General features: G+C 38.7%; 1 protein-coding gene across 6 annotated transcripts in view; it reads left to right on the top strand.

Annotated features, from left to right (window-relative positions):
• CHD7 (chromodomain helicase DNA binding protein 7) overlaps window positions 1-23,745 on the top strand; it is a 204,129-nt gene that overhangs the window by 122,931 nt on the left and 57,453 nt on the right. For all 6 annotated transcript variants that reach the window (XM_066378998.1, XM_066378993.1, XM_066378992.1 and 3 more), the window contains 4 exons: window positions 9,434-9,575; window positions 14,733-14,870; window positions 15,916-15,981; window positions 22,095-22,150. In XM_066378998.1, coding sequence (XP_066235095.1) covers window positions 9,434-9,575; window positions 14,733-14,870; window positions 15,916-15,981; window positions 22,095-22,150 — 402 coding nt within the window. The remainder of the gene's footprint in view (window positions 1-9,433; window positions 9,576-14,732; window positions 14,871-15,915; window positions 15,982-22,094; window positions 22,151-23,745) is intronic.

The following is a 23,745-nucleotide window of genomic DNA, read 5'->3' as shown; positions in this document are numbered from 1 at the left end:
CTGGAACTTCATCTCTGCCTGCAGGAGCGCTTCAGTGGCTTCGGAGCAGTGGCCGCTGCCACCGTGGTTTATGTGGGAGCGGGTGATGGAGATCCCACTTTCAACTCTCGTTACTCACCAGATGAAAGTTGAGAGGTGAAGAGGCCATGGCAACAGTGGGGCATTGAGGGGTTTTTTTTTAGAGACACAGTTTTCTGAAGTCTTTAAATTGAATTGTAGGGTGGCGCATGTGTTGTCATAGTATATGTGGTTGCAATGTTAGAGTTGGAAGTTAAAAAGCAGAAGGAATCAGCTGATTTTTAAAATGATTAAAAGTATCTCTCTATAAAAATCTTTTGAAAAGTATGAAGTTCTATACAAATGCAAAATTTGTCCTATGATAATATAAACTTCTTTTGCTAGTGGTCTTCTGCCTAGATAAAGGCTCCTTTGAGTCATTGGTTGTTTGTGGAAACCACCGTAGAGCATCAGTCATCTGAAATGCCAGCCCTCATTTCAGCCATCTCTGCATGGAAGTCTGTGTGGCTTCAGCTTTAAATGCTAAATAGGGAAATGGACAGTGTGAATTAAGAAAAAGGGCACTGTTCATTTTTTGAAATTGAATTTATTGGGGTGACGTTGATTAATAAAATGATACAGGTGTCAGGGCTACAAACTCGATAGTTGCAGTCACCTGCATATTGTCCTGTGTGTTCACCACCCCAGGCTGTCTCCTTCCATCACATTCTCCCCCCCCTTCACCCCTCTCGCCCTCTGGTAATCACCACACTGTTGACTGTCTGTGAGGTTTTTTTCTTTTTTCTTTTTTGCTTAATCTTTTTATCTTTTTCACCCATGCCCCCTCTTTTTTTTTTTTTTAATGTTGAAAAGACAACACCTTTGAACTTCCCTTACAACACTAATTTTAATGTAGCCCCGATTCCTGCAGGAACATTATGATTTTATGGCACTTGGACTTCTGTGAGGGTGGGCGGTGCTATCTCCTCCTTGTTGGCTTGCCATTTGCTCGCTTACTTCTCTGTCTACCTATAGCACCTGATGAAAACGTGGGTGGGCAGCACATTCCGTGTGTTGTATTAGTGTCCTGGCTGATCAGAGAAGATAATTATAAATGTAGGAAGTGTGGCTCTGCTTGACAGAGTTACCTGCACTTGTCCCCCTTTCTGGGTCATGGGAATGCTGCACAAATAAGAATAGCCTCTTAGAATCTGGCACTGCAGGCAAATGTCTGCCTTGCTGTTGCCGCTTGGAAGAATATTACTATATATAGCAAAAGGGCATTGAAAGGCATACCTTTGGCATCAGTTTTGCAATGTCTGATTTATTCAGGTCTGTTGCATTGTAGTGCTGTATAGCCTGAGTGCCTAATGTTTATGTTGGGCTTGTGTGGTGAGATAGCATATTAGCTAACTAGGCTTCTTTTCCATGTTGTTACTTCTGGCAGACCTTAATTCAATCCATAAAACTCAATAACCCTTAGATATCCAGTGGCAGTTCTGACTCATGATGAGTCTTTTGTTTTTTTCTCTGAATATGTTCAGTATCACAAATGGACATGGCTCTTTCAGGAGAGCTGTCTTACTGTATCTTTCTTTCATTTTTTTAAAACATTTTTCTTTTAAAAATGGTCAGCACTGGAGCTATCCTCAGGACAGGGTCCTAATGTTATTGGAAGGTTCCCCAGGGATGACCCCAGGTGACAGATTACCAGACAGGGTTTGTGAGGCCTGAAGGACAGTGCTTCCTGGACTCCTGTGGAGATCTGAGGTTAGAGTCCTTAGCCCAGTCCGGAACTCAAACGTGGGCTCTGCAGCCAGGGGTTCTGGCTCTAGACAGTCCCTAGAAGTGCCACTTCCTCTAACCTGTTTGACCTCAGTTTCCTCATCCTTGGGCACTGGATCCTTTACATTACTATAAAATGTAATGGTGAGGCATGTTGAGTTTGAAATAATGCATTTTAAAATGAAAGCAGATGAGGTTTCTGTTACCCTTCTAACTTTCTTTGCTATTCCTTTCCTAAAAATTTAGCATAGTTAATGTACTTAGAGAGTACTTGATGCTACAAGAGCTACTTAAGGTAATAATTTAGATTAAATTATTTGTTTTAGAGGTATTCTGTCCAGTGACTTTTAGCAAACTTAAAAATAACCCAAAATATTAATAATCTGTTACTGAAAACATGTTTGTTTTTCAGAAATAGAATCCCTTCCTCTCCTTTTCTCAACTCTTCTTCTTTCTGTTTCTCAACTAGGAAAGTAGGGTGAAGAATTTGTGGGTGGACTTTAGGAGTTGCGGCAAGGCATCTGCTTGGAGTGAAGCGAGTGGGTGCCCGACTTGGAGCACCCGAATGTTGACTGTGCTTGGAGCAGGCAGGCATAGGGGTGGGGCCAAAAATCCTTGTTCCTGTCCCCGAATCCTGCCCAGATGCCCTCTGCCAAAGGCTGCATGTGGAGACCATCCATGGGAACTCCCGGGGCCTTGTCTGGGGAATTCTGATTGCCTTTGTGGCAGGTATTGACCACCGGGTTTATTGTTTGTCACACAGAGTGTATTTTGTCTTTTTCCTTATTAGTTTAATTTGTCATCTGCATTTCACTACATTCTACTTTAGCTGTTAAATTTTATTTTAGTCTTAGGACTTTATTTAAAATTTTTATTTTGTTGGGCTAATTTTACTTTCTGGTATATCATGTTTTAAGATGCCTTAATTGATCCTTTTAAACTTTTACTACTTTATCTCGTCTCTTTTTTAGTTTACCTTTTTATCTTTTTTATTATTAATTTATTGTGTTTACATAGATTCTAATGTCACTCGTGTTCCCCAGTACATCCCCCCTGTCTCCTTCCCCGTCCTTTTTATCTTTTAATTTTCTTTTTCATTGCTTAAAAACTCAGAGGAAAATCTTACACTCTTGAAGTTGAGAGGCTTGATACTTTTCTCTGCCAGCACTGAGTCCTTGACCCTGATAGCTTGGTATGTATATAATTATGGCAGCTTATCCATTAGGTTCATTTCTTTTCTTAAACACCTTCTGAACATACAAAATATAAAGACATTCTTCAATACCTTTTCCTCTTCTTCTAGAAGATTGTAGTGTGACAGTATTTAGCTTGAGTCCGTGGAAACGAATCTGTTAGTCTTTACGATCCAAACCTCAAGGTTGATTTTGCCCAATGTGATTAGAATCTCCACTAACTTACACCATTCGAAGGGTCTGTTTGGTTGAGAACTCCCTCCCATTGTGCAGACATCTTCATTAACTGCCCATATTCTTCTCATCACATTTGGTTCCACAATAGGGTTCCTTTTTCAACTATTTGTTTTTTTAGAAATTGGGTTCCTAGGCTGATGTTGATCAGCGTTTCGCTGCAATCCATTTTATAATAAATCAGGGCAGTTAGCTGGCTTTCTGTAAGTAAGTTCTGTCCCTTTGCATAAAGACTTGTTTAAAAAGCCTGTACTCTTTCTCACCAGAAATACTGGGTTACTGATGTGCTATCTTAGCTTAGGTGAATTCATCCCACACCATTTCAGGTGGTGTCACTCAGCCCGTGGTGGTGGACTTCTAAACTGGCTGAATCCTTCCTTAGGGTGGATTCCTTAAAACAGTATTTTTCAATAATTTATAACCATTGGGTTTTTAACCTTCATACAGCATCAGGGTGGTTAACTCTTTTGTGGACCGGCATGAAATTTCTGGTGGACTGACACCAGTCTGTGGACCAGTGGTTGAAACCCACTGCCTTAGAATGTCCCTCCATATGACAGATAATCATTTCTGAACATAGAGTTTGTGTTTTCTAATGCAGTTCCTCGTCAAGTTCTCACTGAGTTCTCATCAAGATGGTATATGCTTTGATCACATTAATGACAGTCACAACTTTAGAGCTTGGGGTGGCAGAGGTGACCTAAGTGTCATGTAGGTTGGACCATGAGCACATCTAATTGGTCACCAGTGTGACCTCACTCATGATGAAATGTGGAATGTAAGTAAAGCGGAAAAGGGACAGTGGTCCCGACACCGTCAGCACCCTCTCCAGAAGGATGTGCTCCTTCTACGGTGACAGGGCTGTCTGGCCTCAGGAGTGGGCGGCTCTGCGTCTCACACCAGCAGTGATGGGCGATAAGGATCAGGAAGTGAACGAATTTTGTGAGTAGCGAGGGGAAGTATATGCTATACTGGGTTTGAAAAATTGTTAAGGTTCATTCTATTTTGGTGGTACTTTAACTCCATTTTACTGGGCTTCATAGGTGTTTCACCGTAAAGATAGAATCTGTGTGAGGTTTTCTAAAATGAGTTAATGAGAGAATCACTTTAGAGTAGTGCCTGCTACATAAGAGGGCAGTCTTTGTGTTGTTACTGCTGTGACTTGTACTGTTTAGTTAAATTTATCAGCTAACATTTATAGTAATGTATCAGATCAGACACTAGAAATACAAAATAAGAGACAGTTTCTCCTCTTGAGCTTACAGGATAGTTGGACAAAGACAGACAGACAAAGGCATACAAACTCAAGTGCTTTGGTTTTAGTGCATCACAGTAATGTTTCCACTCAGTGTTGTGTATTTTAAACATCCCTGTGTGGGGTACCTCATGTGGCATGTAGGTAGAGTGAAACCTTAATAGTTCAGACTGCAGTGTCCAGATAATGCTTCCCTGAATGAGTGATGTCCCAGCTAAGACTTGCAGATGAGTAGACTGGGAGGAAGTGCGGGTGGAAGAGTTAGGTGCATGTTTTTTTTTTGCTTTGTTTTTATTTATTTATTTATTTATTTATTTATTTTTTGTATTTTTCTGAAGCTGGAAACGGGGATAGACAGTCAGACAGACTCCCGCATGTGCCCGACTGGGATCCACCCGGCACGCCCACCAGGGGGCGACGCTCTGCCCATCAGGGGGCGATGCTCTGCCCCTCCGGGGCGTCGCTCTGTCACAACCAGAGCCACTCTAGCGCCTGGGGCAGAGGCCAAGGAGCCATCCCCAGCGCCCGGGCCATCTTTGCTCCAATGGAGCCTCACTGCTGGAGGGGAAGAGAGAGACAGAGAGGAAGGAGAGGGGGAGGGGTGGAGAAGCAGATGGGCGCCTCTCCTGTGTGCCCTGGCCGGGAATCGAACCCAGGACTTCTGCACGCCAGGCCGACGCTCTACCACTGAGCCAACTGGCCAGGGCCAAGGTGCACGCTTTAAGGAGTGATTCTGTGAGTCTGCAGCATGTGCAGCATACAGGGTTGTGGTGTGGGAAAAGTAGAAAAAGAAAGTTAAGGTGGCCAGTTGCAATAATTGCAGAAGGCCTTTTTGCCAGTGCCGAGAGTCTCCATCTTTAACATATATGGGATTGGACTTTACGCAGATGATTGGAGAGTCAGATTTGCGTTAGCTGGTCACTCTCCTGATAACCTGGAGGATGGGTTTGTGGATCAGGTTCTGGTGACAGTACCATGTCACTGAACTAGGAAGTGGGGGAGGCAGAGAAGGTTCAGGAGAGGTCTGAGGGCAGACACAGCTTCTCTGGGGCTGAGGCCATGCAGGGCCAGAATCATTATAGAAAGGGTTCTCTGCACAAGCCTGCTCTTTCTCGGTCTCAGCCCTGAGCAGCCATCACGCCTGCTGCTGGAGGTGCGTCAGGTTCTGTGTCTGTACCAGGCAGCTCAGTGGCCCAGTCCTCAATATTGTAGTGTCAATTTAAGGGACATTTTTTTTCAGTAATATTCTTTTCCCCCCAATTGGAATAGCTGCCCTCTTTGTGCATTCCAGCTTTCCAAATTACAATTTGGAAGAGGAATGTCTGTATGGCTATACTTTGACTTTGACATTGTGCAATACTACCTTTGAACCTTATGGATTTAAATAATAACTGTGGATGTGGAGTATGTGTCCTTTCTCCAGTCATCTGACAGTGGGTAACCCAGCCCGGGGATCACGAGGGTGGCGAGGTCAAGAGGCAGCTGTAATAGCCGAGGTAGGAAATATGTGTCTGAATCGGAGCAGTGGTCCTGGCCATAGAGAGGAGTGGCCTTTGGGCTTGCTGCTTATTTGTCCTTGTAGTTGGTATTGAGGAGTGTAGATAAGGACTTTCCTTCTTGTCATGCTGCTTGGATGAAGTGATCACGATGAAGTGGGGTCCTGTCCATATAGCTCTGCAGTTAATTCAGCCCACGTGGGTCTAAGCCAGAGCCAGAGACCGTGTTTCCAGACTTCCCAAAATACAGAACTAGCTGCTTGTGTTCCAGGTGTGTGTGAATGTTGGCCATTTCTGCCAGACACTGCCAATGTCTCATCCATTATCTATCTCATTTAAACTTTATAACAAATCTTGGAGGAAGATAGAAATACCAATCTCATTTTATAGATGTGGAAACTGAGGATGAGGGAAATTAAGTGACTTAATCAAGGGTCACAGACAGGTTAGAAATGGCAGAGTTGGAATGTGCACTAAGAGCACTGTCTGAGTCAGTTCCTTTCACCACCACTCTGCATTACCCTCATGTTAAAACAAAAATTCCGACTGGCTTTTGTTGGGCAAAGCAGTTTTTGTATAACACTTAGTTGAAAATCCAAATTAGTTTATTGCAAAATAGTAACAAAGGCCATTTCATTTAAATAACTTCATCTTGACCTTGATTGTAATGTCTTTGGGGTGGACATCGAAGGTTTTGTAGCTTTTTTGACTCGTTAGCCTGTTTTTGATTTGTATATTGGTGTCATGAGAAGACATTAGTGTGGAAATGCTTTGCTGTCTCTGAGCAACATTAATAGTGCAAGGTCTAATGAGTTTAAAAATCTCTCAGTAATCAGATCTGGGCTGAGTGCTTGCTTTGGCTACAGGCTTTTTGTCGAAGCACTGGGAGAGGTGCTGCGACTTTGAGCAGTCTTGCAGGTTCTGCGTAGCCCGTTCTTGGGCAGGGCAGATGGAAAATCATTAGCACGTCTCTCCTGCAGCAAATTGATATTTCTTCAAACCTGGGGTCTGGTGGGCTTCAGGACAGTAAGCCTTTTGCTCCCATAGGCTAGTTCACACAGGGTGCATGCAGTAACCCCACTGAATTAAATTGTGTGCTTCGCTCTGGCGTAGAGAGGTCACCATGGAAAGCGCTCACTGCCAACTTACTTTACCTGGCAGTGGTTCAGCTCTGTGACAGGCCTACCTCTGATTTAAACAAATTTGAGAAATATGTAAAGTTTTGGAAGCAGTTTTGCACTGATTTGATAAAAGAAACCACAAAACACTGCAGCGCAGGTGTTGAGAATGTTTGAAAGCTGATTGAGGGAAGCAGATGGCTTTAGTCAGTGGCATCCAGCCAAAAGAGCAGGTGCTGGTCATGTGACCGCTGGTTACCAGGGTAATCTGATTGCTCTTGGCGTGCAGATGAAAGGGAAGGGGCCCAGCGTTCAGCTGTAGTATTGTATAATTTGTGGCAGTTAGAGCGGAAATAAATGCTGGAAATGGAGCCTCATAGTGGGGGAGACTTCTGTCCATGTGTAGCGTAAACACTAGGACAGTTGGATGAGGAACTGTTGTATGGATTTTTTTTTTTAATAAAAAATATTATTCTTTTCATGAATCTTTTAGGGGCTTAAAGTTTTTAGTACGTTACCCCCCCCCCCATTTTTAAAAAATAAAAACACTCTAAACTTAACTGCCATTTACTATAATCTTGACTTGTACATTATTTCCTATGTGGCTATTTACTATGATAAAATGTTAACAAAACAAAATAAAAACAAGCTTTCAGTACTTAAAAATAACTGGGTTAAGATTTTCAAAGATTTTATTTATTCATAACAAAAATGCATTTTAGGTGTGTGATTGATACTTTATTACATTAACCAGTACTTTTGAAATATTTTACGTGACATGTGCTTTACTTAAGTACAGTGTATAGATGTCTTGGCCTCTTTTCCTTTTGTAGTAGCTGAGGCTGACAAATGCTATTTAATGTATTGTGTCTGCATAATCCTGGAAATTTACAAACTTCAGTAAATAAACATTCAAAAAGTTTTAAAATATAATATTCTTAGTTTTAAATTTTCAGGCCCTCTAGATCCTAAAATTTTACTGAGGTTGGATTATTTTCAGTGTTGGATAGCAAATGATAATTCCTAATAGAAAACTTTGGGGTCAATTTGGAAATTGGAATGGAAGTTAACACTGAGTGTATATTTTAAAAGAATGTTAAAGTTTCTAAAGGTTATGATAAACATAAATTTAAAAAAATGTCTTTGTAGAGGTTATTTATGACTTTTGAGCTAGAATATTCAAATCCTATTAATGTTCGACAGAAACATACTATGAAACATGTATTTTAATTACTGGGGTTGCTTTGCTATATTTTTGTATTTTGGAGACCTAGGTTTTTGTGGGGTTTTTTTAAAGGCTGTTGTGACTATCTCAAATTTCTTGCAACAAAATAAAGCTTATTTTTAATTAAGAACAGAGCATTAATTAAAGTTATCTAGAAAATGAAATTGCTATATATTTTGTTATATTTGGAAAGAGTATAAGTTGGATAAACATGGAGTTGGATGATATAAAAGGGGACACCCAATAGTACTGGTCAGAAAAAACTTAAATGGGAGTATTTATAACTATCTACAAGAGACACACATAAATGATCATTATATTCTAGTTTCTTTTGACAATTTTTAAAAGCATATCCTGTACCTTAGATACTTTATGGTAAAACTTGACAAATTTTAAAAACATATCCTGCACCTTAGATACTTTACGGTAAAACTATCTCATCTAATTTTTCATTACGGCTTGATGTATTGGCAGAGATGTTTGCATTGTCTAGATCAGGGGTCCCCAAACTTTTTACACAGGGGGCCAGTTCACTGTCCCTCAGACCGTTGGAGGGCCGGACTATAAAAAAAAACTATGAACAAATCCCTATGCACACTGCACATATCTTATTTTAAAGTAAAAAAATAAAACAAGAACAAATACAATATTTAAAATAAAGAACAAGTAAATTTAAATCAAGAAACTGACCAGTATTTCAATGGAAACTATGGGCCTGCTTTTAGCTAATGAGATGGTCAATGTGCTCCTCTCACTGACCACCAATGAAAGAGGTGTCCCTTCTGGAAGTGTGGTGGGGGCCAGATAAATGGCCTCAGGGGGCCGCATGCGGCCCGGGCCATAGTTTGGGGACCCCTGGTCTAGATGAACAAATGTAGTCTGAATGATAATAGGAGCCTTTGCATGCAGTTTCTTTTTAATTAGGTCAAATATTTGCTAAAGGTTATCAATTTGGAGTTTTGTCATAAAAACTTACTTGGGAGTACCAGTTAGCCATAAATGGCCAAAATGCATTGATTTATCAATTGTCTTTGATACTTCGGGGATATTAATGTGGGAAATGTATGGCATGGGACATGTGGGAAACCTCATTAAAAAGTGAGCACTAAGTGATCCACTTTGAATTCTAGTAATAAGAAACCTGATTCAGAAGCAAGTGCTTTGAAGAAAAAGGTCAACAAGGGAAAAACAGAAGGTTCTGAAAATTCAGACTTAGACAAAACGCCCCCACCATCTCCTCCTCCTGAAGAAGATGAGGACCCAGGTGTTCAGGTAATACCATTATTCTGATCCTGAGCCTTGGTTACTTAGCATGGGTAACTCTAGCTGCATATCAAGTACACTAGACCTTCGCTGTCTTTGTTATAGCGCTGCTTTAAAGATGGCTTTATTGTTGCCTGGAACATTATATCCACAGTGATGAGAGCTGGGGGCCAACGTGAAATTAAACTCCTGACTTCTTGCTTTTGCCATCTTTGACTCTGCTATAAGTAAAACTGATAGTCTTCACTCATTTCTGTAAATGTATCTTTTGATGTTTATGTAAATGTTAGTTAATGCACAGCTTCATTCACATTTCTGATTTTCTCTGAAGTTTGATTGCTTGTCACTGTTTTGCAGCACAAACAATCAAGATGTAATCTGTAGCTTGTCTTAAGGTTTCTGATATTCCCCGGTGAGAGTTGAGATACATGTATAGTTTCCGTGAACATGTTAGGGACTTTTTGGATGGCAATGCTGTAGAATTTTTCAATGAGTTTTGAAGAATTTCATAGGAATCAGCTGAAAAAGTAGCCTTGAACTAAACATTAGGAATTTAGGTTTCTGTGTGTAAAGCACACCACTGTCACTGATTGGATTGTAAGGTAAGGGACCCTTGAACATGATAGTTAAAAATTATTTCCTGGTTATGTTCCCTGGAAGCATGCCAGTATGGTCCACTGGGATGGCTGGGAATGTAACCTCTGTGAATGACATCTAAGTTATCATGAAGCAGTTACTGAGGAGTCCTTCTAGAATAGGAAGTCAGCCACAAGAAACTTGCTTGATTTTTTTTCTAATCATTCAGGACACTAAATACTTTTTATCTACACCTCAGCCAATTAATTCACTTAAAAGTTAGAAACAAAATATTTGCAGTATACAGCTCTATGCTGAAGAATTTCAGATAGTTTTTTTTTTTTTTTTTTTACTATTTAGTAGGACTCCCTGAGAATATATGTAACTTCACAGAATGGCCTCATCTGAGAACTGAAAGAGAGGTGGGGGAGAGGGAGAGGGAGAGAGAAAATTTGGTTTGGGTTGGTTTGGTTCTATAACTAACATAGTGATACCTCTGGCAGTTCGAGTTACTTTTTTAGTTTAGTTTTCATAGCAGTGAAAAGATACTGGGAAGGTAAGTAGATATCTTTTTGAATTGCTTAGGGAGTTTTAAACTAAAGTACTTTAATGATTTTGAATTTCATTTTTATGCTCAATGGTGTTTTTTTTCCCTGAATTGTGTTTGCTTAAACTAAGACCTTTATGACAATAATATTTGGACAATATTAAGAAGATTTATTCACACGAGTCAAGAAAATTCTGTTCTTCCACAAATACTGCTGCTGTTTTTTAGAAGTCTATTTGTTTTAATACAGACTCAAAAGGACTTTATGAAATACTAATTTTGGGAGTTTTTATTCTTCTGCATTTTCATGATAGAAAAGTGATAGTCCATTCAGATGAACATTGATACATCCTTTCTAATTGGCTAATGTTTGACTGCTATTGGTTCAGTAGGTAACACAAGCAGCTACGCAAGTAGATCTGATGAGAAATGCAGGCCTCTCTTGGTGTCTCTGACACAGGAAGTGATGCTGACTGCTGTTCTTGTGTTTCTTCCTGTAGCACATGCATGAAGGGCTTAAAGTTCTTGAGTTTTGTGATTGGTTTATTTAAACCTTAGTAAATGCCATATAATTTTAATGAACTCAAAATTTAAAGCACTATACCAGTGAGATCTTGGAAACACATTTAAATTTTCTCTTCACTTATACCAATTTTAACTATAAATAGCTTTTCTAAAGCAATCCAAGTTTAACAAGTTGACCTATGATTTTAGTGTCAATTCAAAAGCTTTGAGTTATGGTTTAAACATAATTCTTACATTTTATTTTGATTCACAGAAATCTTTCAAATAGTAATGTTTTAACAGACCATAATAAAGCATCTTATATAATAAATAATTTTATATTGGGAAATTGTAATAGAAACTTTTACACACAAAATAAATGAACTTAAGATAAATTATTATTTAGAAAGTGGAGAAGCAATAATACACTTTAAAGTTTTAGCAAGTTGAGTTCTGATTGTATTTCTTGCTATTATTAAGTGGCCTTGTATCCATTACTAACTAAGCCCATCCCTATTGCATAGATTTATAGCACAAACTTGATATGAAGAGAAACTTCCATTATTCAAGGTATCTGTCTCTACCACTATATAATTGTCTGCTTAAAATGAGAAAATCCCCCTGTCTTATTGTACTGGAACATTTCTTTAATATCAGAGTGATAGTCAGTGTAAAGTGGATTTATCTGAGATGTATTATTGGCTGTTTAGTTACCTGTGCTGGAAGAATACTGTGACAATGTGGCCTTAATGATGGAACCCTGAGAAAACATCATAGATACAGCATTAGTAACACATTACTCCTTATAGTAGCAACATAAAGATGAAAATATAGACTAATCCCTTTCAATTTTGTTAAATTGATATATCAGATGAAATACAGATATTGTGCTAAGTATCACAAAATTAAAATATTGTTCCTGATAATAGCCTTTTATATCTTAAGGAAATTGACAGTTGTCTTGAGAAGGGAGAGATGGTAAAGTTAACAAGAGAGGAGTTTAGCCTAGATCAGCTTTGGGAAGAGAGAAAGGTGGCTATGCAAAGTAGCTACACCTGATAACCTTATTGCTTTTGGATTTTTCTTTGGAAAGGTGGAGTTAATTAATGATGAATTTAGTCCTACTAATTCCATTGGATATTAATATGTACCATGAATTCCTTTATGTGACCACAGTCTACTCAGGAGATACATAGTTACTATCATTAACCCATTCTACAGACCCAAGAAAGAAAAGTCCACAATGTAACTCTTCTAACATCACAGAATGGGATTCTGGACTCATTTAAACATGTACATTTAGCTTCAGAGTCTGGGGGTCCCCAAACTTTTTACACAGGGGGCCAGTTCACTGTCCCTCAGACCGTTGGAGGGCCGCCACATACAGTGCTCCTCTCACTGACCACCAATGAAAGAGGTGCCCCTTCCGGAAGTGCAGGGGGGGGGGGGATGGCCTCAGGGGGCCGCATGTGGCGCAGGCTGTAGTTTGGGGGCACCTGGTACAAGGTCAAATTGCCCCTTGTGATGTGGGGAAGGGTGGCAGATGGCAGAACCCCTGCTGGTTTCTGCCCCACTTTGACCTGGAATGGTTTGTTCTGGGCAGGGCTGACAAGGGAGGGTCAGAGGAAGAATTCCCCTGTGGTCTAAGCCACTGGGAAATCTGTTAATAAGATGTTATCCTAAATACCTTGTGTCAGAAATGTGCTTTGCGTGTTTGTAGCCATGACTGTGTAAGGCTAAGAGCTCACAATCTGAAACAACTCATTTGATGGTCATAGGACACTAAGTTTATATTTTGAGCTGCCTCGGATTCCCTTTTGAGAGTGGAGAGAGCAGAAACCTTGTCTTTGGGACAAGGTGCTAGGGTTTATTGGTCTTGGCATCAGCCACATAGGTGCTATGCTTGTCCCCCTTGGGTCCACGTGGTGAGGTAATTTGCCACTCTGCCTGATTGTCTAATTTTAGAATCCATGAGGCTCTTTAAAAAGTTTTATTTCATAATTCTTAGAAAGTTTGAGGTACTTTTCTTAATATTTTTATTTCTTCTATGGGCTTTGCGCACTCATTTGTAGGTTGTAATCTTGTATTTATCAGCAATTTTAAAGTTATCTCAGATTGTATCACAACACATTAATGAAAAAATTATTTTCTCCTCATTTTTAATTAACTGACAAAGCTTTTTTTTTTATCAAAAAGATTAAACGTACTTTCCTTCTCCATTTACTTTCCTCCCCAGAATTAAGAGCTATTTACCATTTGTGGTGTGTCTTTTCACTCTTTTTGTTGTTGTTGTTACTGAGTATAAAAACATTATACATTCATTTTTTTAGCAAATACTCATTGAGTCATAAAGTAGACAAAACATACAGTATCTTTGTCTTGAAGAGTTATATACAGAGATGGGCCAAAGTAGGTTTATAGTTGTGAGTACACACAACACAGTTTATTCTTCTATTATTTATTACTATATTTTCTTATATTATTTATCATCTTATTATTATTGTTGCTATTATTTTGTATCTTTACTTATGGTTTACCTTTTAGGTAATGATGGCTAGTAATTTAAACCTTCTTTACCCATGCCTGTATTGATGATCCACACATATGAATAAATACACAAGGTTTTTTTGTTATATTAAATAGAATTATAAGCGACATACTATGTGACTTGCTTTTCTTTTTATTTCACAATTTATCTTGCAGATATTCTGAAGATATGTTATGTAGCTTACTAGAAGTGCAGTTGCCGGGTCAAAGGGTGGGTGTGTTTTAAATTTTGATAGATATAACCACAATGTCCAGCAAAGGTACACTGGGATCTATTTTGACCACCTGCATGAGAGAGGATCCATTTTGCCAATAATCTGACTAATATTAGCTGTTATCTTTTACATTATAATCACTGTGGTAAAATTTTTTTTTAAATAAAATTATTTTTTATAGTCGTTCATTATAAATTCAGTCCTTCATCTCTTCAAAATTTTTCAGATTATTTCTTTTAGGACCAAGATTAAAATGCAAGACTTTTTTTAAGTGGCCTTCTGAAATATTATTGGTACCTTGGATGATATTACAATAGTATTTACATAGACCTTTATAATTAGAAGATAATACAGACTATCTTTCAATGCCTTCACTTCTTTTGGACTTTTTACTCTGGGTAAAAATTTAAATGCACAAAGGTAGAGAGAATAGTATAATGAACCCCTACGCATCCATCACCCAGTCTCAATATTGCTTTCACTTTTGAGCGGTGCATTGGCTGAGTGGGGAATAAGATTTGTGGGCACTTCCATCTCCCAGCTGAAGGTCAGGCGGCCGGGAGGGGCAGATCCACAGCAGTCCTCCTCCCCTACCCCCCACACCTTCATTTTTCCATTATAGTCATTGCCACTGGGATCTCTTCTGTGATTTAACAGGTTAAAACTGGCTTTTCTTTAAGATTAATTTTTAAAGAAATATCCACCTCCCCATCCTGAGAGGCTATAAAGCTCATCAATGATTGCTTTTAAACTCACTTTTTTGGGTTTGGGTTTTAGAAGAGACGGTCCAGCAGGCAGGTGAAGAGGAAGCGATACACTGAAGACTTGGAGTTCAAGATTTCGGATGAGGAGGCAGATGATGCAGATGCTGCTGGGAGAGACTCCCCCTCCAACACCTCGCAGTCCGAGCAGCAGGTCAGCGCCCAGCTTCGTGTGGCTCTCACTGCACTGGGAATGGTGGACTGGGAGTTCTGTAGCTGGAACCCAAAAATTTGGCTGAAGCGTTGGAGCTGGAGCCGGGGGACATTCATCTAATGTTGACTAACGTGCTCTGGGAAATGAGTTGTTCAGCAGTGTCGTTTAAAAAGCTTTGTTCGTGGAAATGTAGTTTCATGTAAGCCTGTGATATGTAATTTGACACAATTTTGGAGAATTAATGGTCTGTGTTGAGGAAGAGTCAGAACCTGGATGCAAGGAGGCTGAATTTACCCCTTGAGAATTCAGTGCTGTAGCTTCTGGGACTTCAGTAAACCACTGAAGCTTGTCTCCTGCTGTTAGGCACTGTTGGAACCCCTCTATGAAATTACCGCCTTGTAGTCCCCAGCAGGGCATGCTTTATTCTCAGTGCAATGTAAATGATGGATAAAATAGTTTGTATAAAATATGGGTAGTGACTTAGGATTGATTATTGTAAAGATCCTTTTTTTTTTTTAAATTTAAATTCTTTGTATTATTATTACTGTACTTAAACCCATGGAAGAGTATATTAAATAGAGTTTGGTATTTTATTTGCTAATTTGTGCTCTGTTAGATTGTTATGTAACATTTTATGTGACCTCCATAGATAAAAGCTGCCTACAGTACCAGAATGATGAGTATGTTTACCCCATGGCTATAGCTGAAGAAAGTTATGTTTTTGACTGCTCTCACGCAGAGATGGTTTCTTTTGGCAGCTGGAGTTTCTGAGTGCTCTCTGGCTTTAGGGATCTGTGCTTGGCCACGCAGTTAAACCACATAATCATGAAGGAATAAGCAGATCTTCCTTTTTGCCTTTGTGTGGAGTGAGATTTTTGTTCTTTTCAGGCATGTTTTTTCCTACCGTGACTTTGTACGTAGTGTTTTAAAGGATACGAATTTAAAGGGAATGGAAGTAAATACAAAAAGGGAATGATGTCTTGCTGCTGTAGCTTATAATGAAATATTTTCCGTTTAGATGGATTCATTCTATTTTATTTTTTAGGAATCTGTTGATGCAGAAGGCCCAGTGGTAGAAAAAATCATGAGTAGTCGTTTAGTAAAAAAACAGGTAAGCACCATTTGGAGTGATCAAAACCTATGGAGTAGATATGATTCTTAAATTATTTGTTGCTTTATAATTTCTTTTAAAAATTTCACTATTGGAAAATAAAACTTCCAGTGATATTTCTAATACTGTCTGATGTATATAGCCCAATATAAATCTTTGGGATATTTAGCTCCAAATAAAATGAAAGTATATCAGTGCTTTATGACACCATTTAGAATAAGCAGGATACTCAAAAGTCTCAGACAAATGTCATAATTATTATTTTTAATAAGTATTATTCATAAAAAATCATAAACATGAATTGACCACTCATCTTCCTTTAGAAAAAAGGGTCCTTGCCCTCTCCTACCTCCCCAACCCCCATGGAAGTTTATCATTTTAGGAAATGGGTGTTTTGTGATACTTTTCATATACAATTAAAATATTCATTAATACCTTTTTGTCAGTGCTAGGTGAAATGCAGAACTATTTTTGGAATAATTTTTAAAGATGATATGACTTCTTTAAAATTATTAAAAATTCATGTTGATCTTCAAAGGTGAGCTCTAAGTACCTGTCATCAGCCTGATGACTTTGTCATTGAGGGACACATACTTTGTGAGAAAGAATTTCAGCAGCACTGTGTTTTCTTGTACTGATTTAGACCCCTGGTTTCATCCCAACGACCTCTCTCTTTATTCAGTTTAAGAATTGTGTAGGCATCCAGATGCATTTACATATTTCAGTATGCAATTTTTGTTGTCTCTAGAAAGTGGTCTTCTTTAGATATAGATGTTGTCTCTCATCTTAAATCATTGTCAAATGCACACTTTCAAGTTTTTTCATTGATTTGAGGGGGAGCAAGAAAGAGAGAGAGAGAGAGAGAAAGAATGAGAGAGACAGAGAAGGGAAAGGGGAGAGAGAGAGAGAGAGAGAGAGAAGCATCAACTCGTTCCACTTCATTGTTCCATTTAGTTGTGTACTCATTGATCGCCTCTCCTGTATGCCTTGACCTTGAATCAAACCCACGACCTCAGGGTGCCAGGTTAATGCTTGATACACTGAGACACTGGGCCAGGGCCATAGTGTTTTTTTGTTGTTGTTTGTTTTTTAAGTAAAATATATACAGAGTATAATTTCCCACCGAGAGAGAGAGGAATGGAGGGATTATAAAACTTAGAGTAAGATCACAGATTCCTTACCAAATAGGAAGTTTACTATTCAAATACTGTACTCTTTCTATATAGAGGTCCTTGTAAATAGTATAGCACCAGCAATAAACTTCTCTTCACCTTATTGCAGTACTGTTCGCTTTTCTGTTATTCAAATTCAAATTGAGTGTAGGGGGAAGGGGAGGAGGGTGTATGGAGTGGCTATCTGGTGACTCTTTGAACATGAGGATTCCCCCTCTGATGAATTAAAGCTCAACCAAATTTCCCACCTGTTTAAGCAGAAATGAGTACTATTTAACTCATTAGAAAGGTTGTGTTTTTGGTCCTGCTAATGACTCTAGAACTGCTCATTTGTGAGTTGTAGATATATGGTAAAATTTAAATACTTGACATGCTTTGAAGAATAATCCCCTTCACTGAATTGAAGTGACTTGTTTGAGTAAATAGCTTGTGGTCTGGATGGGATATATTAATTTTCATTCAGTTAAAAGTGCTTCAGCAGGCGTATTCAGCAGGTTTGGGAGTTGCAAATTATAATTAGCTCTATTATTCAGAGCTACTTAGACTATGCATTATGTAGGACATTGCTCTTTTCCTTCTGTTTAGCCCACTTTAGGGATTTTTTTCTTCTCTTATTTTTCTTTTTACTACCCTTTAATGATAGGTACCCACAGTTTAGGAATAGGTATTACCATTTATAGATGACCAGGTTTATCTTATCAGAGGAATTTAAAATTACCATAATTGTATATGAGGGTGGAGTATTTGTTGAGTTAGTGAATTTTAGGATGGAGAAAATTAATGGAAAAATTTCTATGGAAAAGGAGATAGGGCTTGAGTTATGATTAAAGGAGAGAGGAGATGTGGAGCTCATTGAATTGCTTGGAGATTACCAGTATTTCATAATGGACACACAAAAAATTAGAAGGTTGTACACATTAGCAGGTACTTAACTTTTTAAACTGCTAATGTTCTCGAAATAGTTACGTTATCAGTTTTAATAACATTGGAGGCAAGTGTGGCATATAGAAACAAAAGGAAATTTGAGATTTTCCTGTGGATTCTAGCTATGCCTGCTGGTCTGTTTCCTATTACCATGAATAATTGAATAAGTGGCTGTGAGAAGGTGCCTTATCTCCCCCCACAGCACTGTAGAAGCTGGCTCTGAGTATCAGTGCCAATCCCGCCGGTGTTGACACGTAGTGGGGACTCAGTTCATAATTTTCAAAGTCAGCTGACCTCATCTCTGTGTGGTGGAGTCTGCAAACTCACAGAGCTCACCCGGCATCTCCCTAGTTCAGCTCCTCATGTTAAATTGGGATGACTCTCAGGCACTTACGTTGTTCTACACCCAAGTCAATGTGCGTGAGACCCAGTGGAAGGGATATAGTTGATTCTTGTATTTGGATTATGAGGTCAATTTAAGAGCCGGCTTTTGGATGGCATAAAGGGTATTTTTTTTGTTTTCCACATTTAGTCATCGTGTAGCCCTTTCTGCTTTGAGGAGAAGTCAAATCATTCTTGTATCAGAAGGTCAAAATTATTTTAAAAGTCAATTCTGACTATTCCTTAAAGTTCTTTATTTTTCTTTACATAATATATTTTCTTTTTAAGAGCTTATTTTAAATTCCAAGGTGTTTGTTTTAATCCTCTTTAGCTGGACTCAGTAACAAAAAAATGGAGTATAAGGAAGGCAAACTCTTCCTTCCATCTGTTCTGATGTCCTTTTCTCCTCAACTGAACCTGTGATTTGACATCTTTGGTAGAGTATGTGGTGGGTTGGGCCAGAAGTAGGAGCAGCTGAGATCTTTGCCTTATTGATACTTTATTGAAGTACTTATTCTTTTGTGCATCAACAGAATTACACACACACACACACACACACACACACACACACACACACACACACACACACACCCGCTATAGTGTAGCTTTGTTTTCCAGAGTGACGGCCTACTTTAGTAATAAATGGTTAGTAAAGATCATTCATTCTTTCGGACTACAGGATTATCATTTGCTAGATGGCTGTTTTAGATTCCAGGTGACCAGAAGGGTCTCTTCATTGCCTGATCAAGGTTTTCTGGTTCATGTGAACAGTGAGACAAAGAATGGCTTAATATGTTTGGAACATTAATTATATGAATAATAATTTTGATAGACTAGTTTTGGAGTCTGTGTACACATTTCTCAAATTATTCTATTGAACACATAAAATTACTTTAGAGGGCTGTTAAATTTAATGGTAACTGCAAGGAAAACATTTGAGTTGATTTTTTTGTGTGTGTGAAGAAACAGTATTTTGTCTTTCTTTATTTATTGTATATGCCTATTATAAAATGGCTTCTGAAAATTAAGGCATTGTGGGTAGGGGTTGGAGTTGTTTTCAACTATCACCAAAGGCTGGTCAGACTGAACCATTTAGAATAATTAAAATAATGTACTGAAGGCTTATGAATTCTCACACTTTTGCTAATTGTTTGCTATTAGTAATGCAGAGGTGGTCGGCATGACCATATTTATGTGAAATAAAGGTTACAAAACAGTTCTATTTATAGTTGTAGGGGCAAGAAGGTGATTCAGTATGTGTGGCATTAAAGCACAGGCTCATAATTTGGGACATCCAGAACGAAAGAGATAGCCCTGGGACAATTCTGCAGCATCGCCAGGGTCTTACTAAGTGCAGTCTCAGAACCTAATTGCTTCCTCCAAGACAGCTCTAGACCCGGTTAGGCATCTCCACAGCAGGCTTCTAGAGGAATAGCTGATCATGACACAAAGGGTACCGAGTCAGTGACAGACAGTCGATGCCTGCAAAAGTCGGAGCGTTCCAGGAACAGAACTGAGACAGGGGAAAGCCATCTCTGGTTCAAGAATTGAGTCTGTGTGCTTTGGCCCCCACTTTGAAATTATGGGATAGTGCAGGAAATTATGGAAAGGACTGTGCAGGAGGAAAGATCGGGAAGAGGGCAATGAGGAAATAATAGAGCATAGAAATGATAAAGTTGGTCTTTTTACTACCTCATATACACATAATTTTGAAAAACCCTTTTGGAATTGAAAAGATATAGTTAGCATCAAAAGAGTAAAACCAGTAGATCAGACAAGTGGTCAGCAAACTCATTAGTCAACAGAGCCAAATATCAACAGTACAATGATTGAAATTTCTTTTGAGAGCCAAATTTTTAAACTTAAACTATATAGGTAGGTACATTCCTTACTGAGGTAGCGCCCGCACATGGTAATTTGTGGAAGAGCCACACTCAAGGGGCCAAAGAGCCACATGTGTCACGAGCTGCAGTTTGCCGACCAGGGGACCAGACATTTGAATTCCATTTTAGGTTGGAGTTTCATGATAGGCATCCACAGATGCAGGTGCTCCTTGGCTTTCCCCTTTCTCTGGTTGTCTCCTGTCTCGTCTTTGCCTTTCTACCAGAATCTCCTGTTCTATGTAAAGATGACATACCTTGAAATCACTGCTGAAAGGTGGGAGTAGAATGGGGTAATATTGGGGCTGGAAAAAAGTCAGGTGGGTCCTGGATGGATTGTCACTAGAACTGGGTAGAATTTATCTCTAAATTAATTCTAGGTTTATGTTGCTGGCTCTTGAAGGCATGCAGCAAACATTTCTCTTCATTGTGGATAACTAAAAGTATGGAACACAGACAGTCTTCTGAACACATTGGCTTAAGGAGCTGTTTTATGGTTATGCCCATTTTTAGATCCATTAGAGCAGAACCAGCTATTAATGGGTTTTGACCACATGCTTGAAGACTGTCTTCTTGTTGGTGATCTGTAGGCAGGTGGAAAACTGTTTCAAATTTACGTTTAACTAATACATGTGAGAGTTTCGAAGAAAAGTTCAAGTTCACAGTCTTTGGCAATAGTTTGAAGATTAGGTATTGAGAGAAATGGTAGTGTCTTTGAACAGATCTGTGCTAGTCTGTAATCCAGTAGAAGTCCACTCCTTTATTTGTCCTCTGTTGTGTTCCTACTTGCCTTAATTTTCTTTGCAACATTTCTGAGAGAGCTTAGTCACATATGAGCCTAAGGCAGGCCTGGGTTCTCTGGTAAGAGTGTAAAACCAATTCCTAAACTCTGTAAAGTAGTATTTATATTTACATCCTTGATTTATCTGTTCAAATGTTCCAGAAGAAAAACTACATATTATGACTTGTTTAATGGCCTAAAACCAAAAGGAAAAGAAACATAATGAAAGATATGCTTTATTAAAATGTCATCTGAGTGGTATCTTCTGACTGATAACGTGACCACTGAACTCTTGATTTGGCTGACGTGTATCACCATTTTGACCTTACCTAAATGTCGTATTTGGAGTGTTAATTTTATTTGGCTGCTATGTATGTGAGACATCTTGTCTGAGAGGTTTTAATTGTACCATTGAGTAAAACTAAAACTGTGAATAGCGATGCGCTGAAATTACAGAACAAGCACAAGGTTTAGTTTTATATGGTTTCTTGTTTAGAGTTATTAACTATATGGAGGAATAAATGTCTTTTAAATATTTTAAAACATTACAAAACCCACAATGTAAAGTTGCCATGAGGCAGCCAAAAATAATACATATGGCATTCAGGAGAGCAGTTGCTAATTGGCTGCTGCCTGAGAAAATGGTACACTTGGCGTCTACTTAACACTGTGGGTTTGGCAGAAAGCCAGATTTGGGGTCAGGTTGTTGTGAATGAAGCTGCATGTGGTTAGGGAGGAGTTAAAATGATTCATGTCTTAGAAGCCCGTAGCATGTTGAGTAACGTGCAAAGGCCTGAGTGTGCCGGTCTGCGTCTCACTGGCTGCCTACAGCTCACAGCGTGCTCATCTGCACAAGAATGTCCGGGGCTGCTTTTGTCATGACCACTGCAGGTTCATATGGGAGCACATCATTACTTTTAGGATAATCTAGTAGATGGTTTTAAGTATGTGTCTGAAAATTTCTTTTTTTTGCAGAAGGAATCTGGAGAGGAGGTAGAAGTTGAGGAATTCTATGTGAAATACAAAAACTTGTAAGTAGGTTGTGCTTTTTTTTTAAATTGGGGAATATATTTTCAGAGTACTACACAATGGTTTAAAAATATTGGGAAAATAAAAATAATGGAGAATTGGGATACTTTGTTATGATTGATTTAGAACTTTGAAGGTCATTGCCTATAACTTGAGATTTTATGAATTTAATTTTCCTGGAAAATGTGTCATGGGTATAAAAGTGACTAACTTTCATGTATAACCAAGAAGTTGTTTTAGAGGGGATCAACCCTCCTGCAGTAAGGGTGAGTAAGACAGTACTCGCCTGTCCTCTGAGAATGACTCTGACCCTGTGGGGTGCCCTTCCTCTCTTCATCTGGGCCCGGGCTGCCAGGCACTCAAGATGAGAGCTCTACTGTTCAGAGAAAGCTCTAGAAAACTGTGACATCACGGTGGCTTTGAAATGCAGTGAGCGATGTTTATCTGTTTTTCTTTCTTTTTTTTTTTTTATACATTTTTATTAATGTTTTTCTTTTTTTGATTGTTTAGTGAGTCTGAATTGCATGACTTGTAAACAACTGAACTGAAAACTCACGAGTTCTGCATTGTTGCTGTAGGCAGTGAGTGCGCCAGGGCCAGACACACGTTTGGTTGAGGATCAGTAGTCATCCTGCTGAAGAAGACGACGAAGAAAATGATTGTCATTTTCTAACCTAAATAACAATCACAGAACAAGGACACAAATGTCCTTTGATGACATAAACCTTAAATTGTCTTTAAATGTAAGCAAGTAAACAGTGCAGGATAATAAAGAACTAGGACCTTTATTATGACCTATTATTAACAAGTTCATTTGGTAATTGTTTAGATTTTTGAAATTTAGCCTGAAAGTATGGAGGTTAAATACTTTGTTTAAATTTCCCTGGGTTAGTTCTTTTCCTCCTCCTGCCCCCTTTCCGTGTAGTTGTTATTTACTTGATATTCAGTTTGGTTCATTAGTTTCTGTTTGTATTTGTGTTCCATTTTAGCTACCACCCCCATCCTTATTGATATATATAATTCAGGTTCATGAAATAGTCACTGGTTCAAAAGTCAGAATTGTACATAAAAGGATACTCAAAGAGAAGGAACTCAAGTACCGTATTAATTCTGGGATCTAAAGAGAGGCTTTTGGGAGTTACTTTCAAAATGGTCTAAGAAAACTTACCCTACCCTAGCTAATAAAAGCATCAGGCCTCTAGCTTTCTGTCATTCTTCCTTGTTGTACTTGGCGTTATGTTAATGATCTGATGCACTTCTGAAGTTCTGTGAACAAAAACCGTTTATCAAGTAAGAAGATGAGGAAGTCTCTTGTCAGTCTTACTGTGAAAGTACAAGCAAATACAGAGTCTGGCAATAAAAAATGTTCAGTAAACATTAGATGTCGTCATTATTTTATACTCAGAGCTTGATGCGTTTACACAGATGGAAATTATGCACATGACATGATTTTATATAGCTGTATAAAGAAAGTGGTAAGCATAGGGAAGGAGGCGATAATGAAGTAAGCCAGAGGGAGAGCGAGTTCTCCAATACCCTTATCAAATTAAACTCGGAGCAAAGATGTGTAAGTTTTGATGGACAGAAAGGGGTACTA

The sequence above is a fragment of the Saccopteryx leptura genome, chromosome 3, assembly GCF_036850995.1.
Source record: "Saccopteryx leptura isolate mSacLep1 chromosome 3, mSacLep1_pri_phased_curated, whole genome shotgun sequence".
NCBI classification, from domain to species: Eukaryota; Metazoa; Chordata; class Mammalia; order Chiroptera; family Emballonuridae; genus Saccopteryx; species Saccopteryx leptura.
The sequence above is the reverse complement of the archived record's forward strand: the minus strand, read 5'-3'. Positions and strand labels throughout refer to the sequence as shown.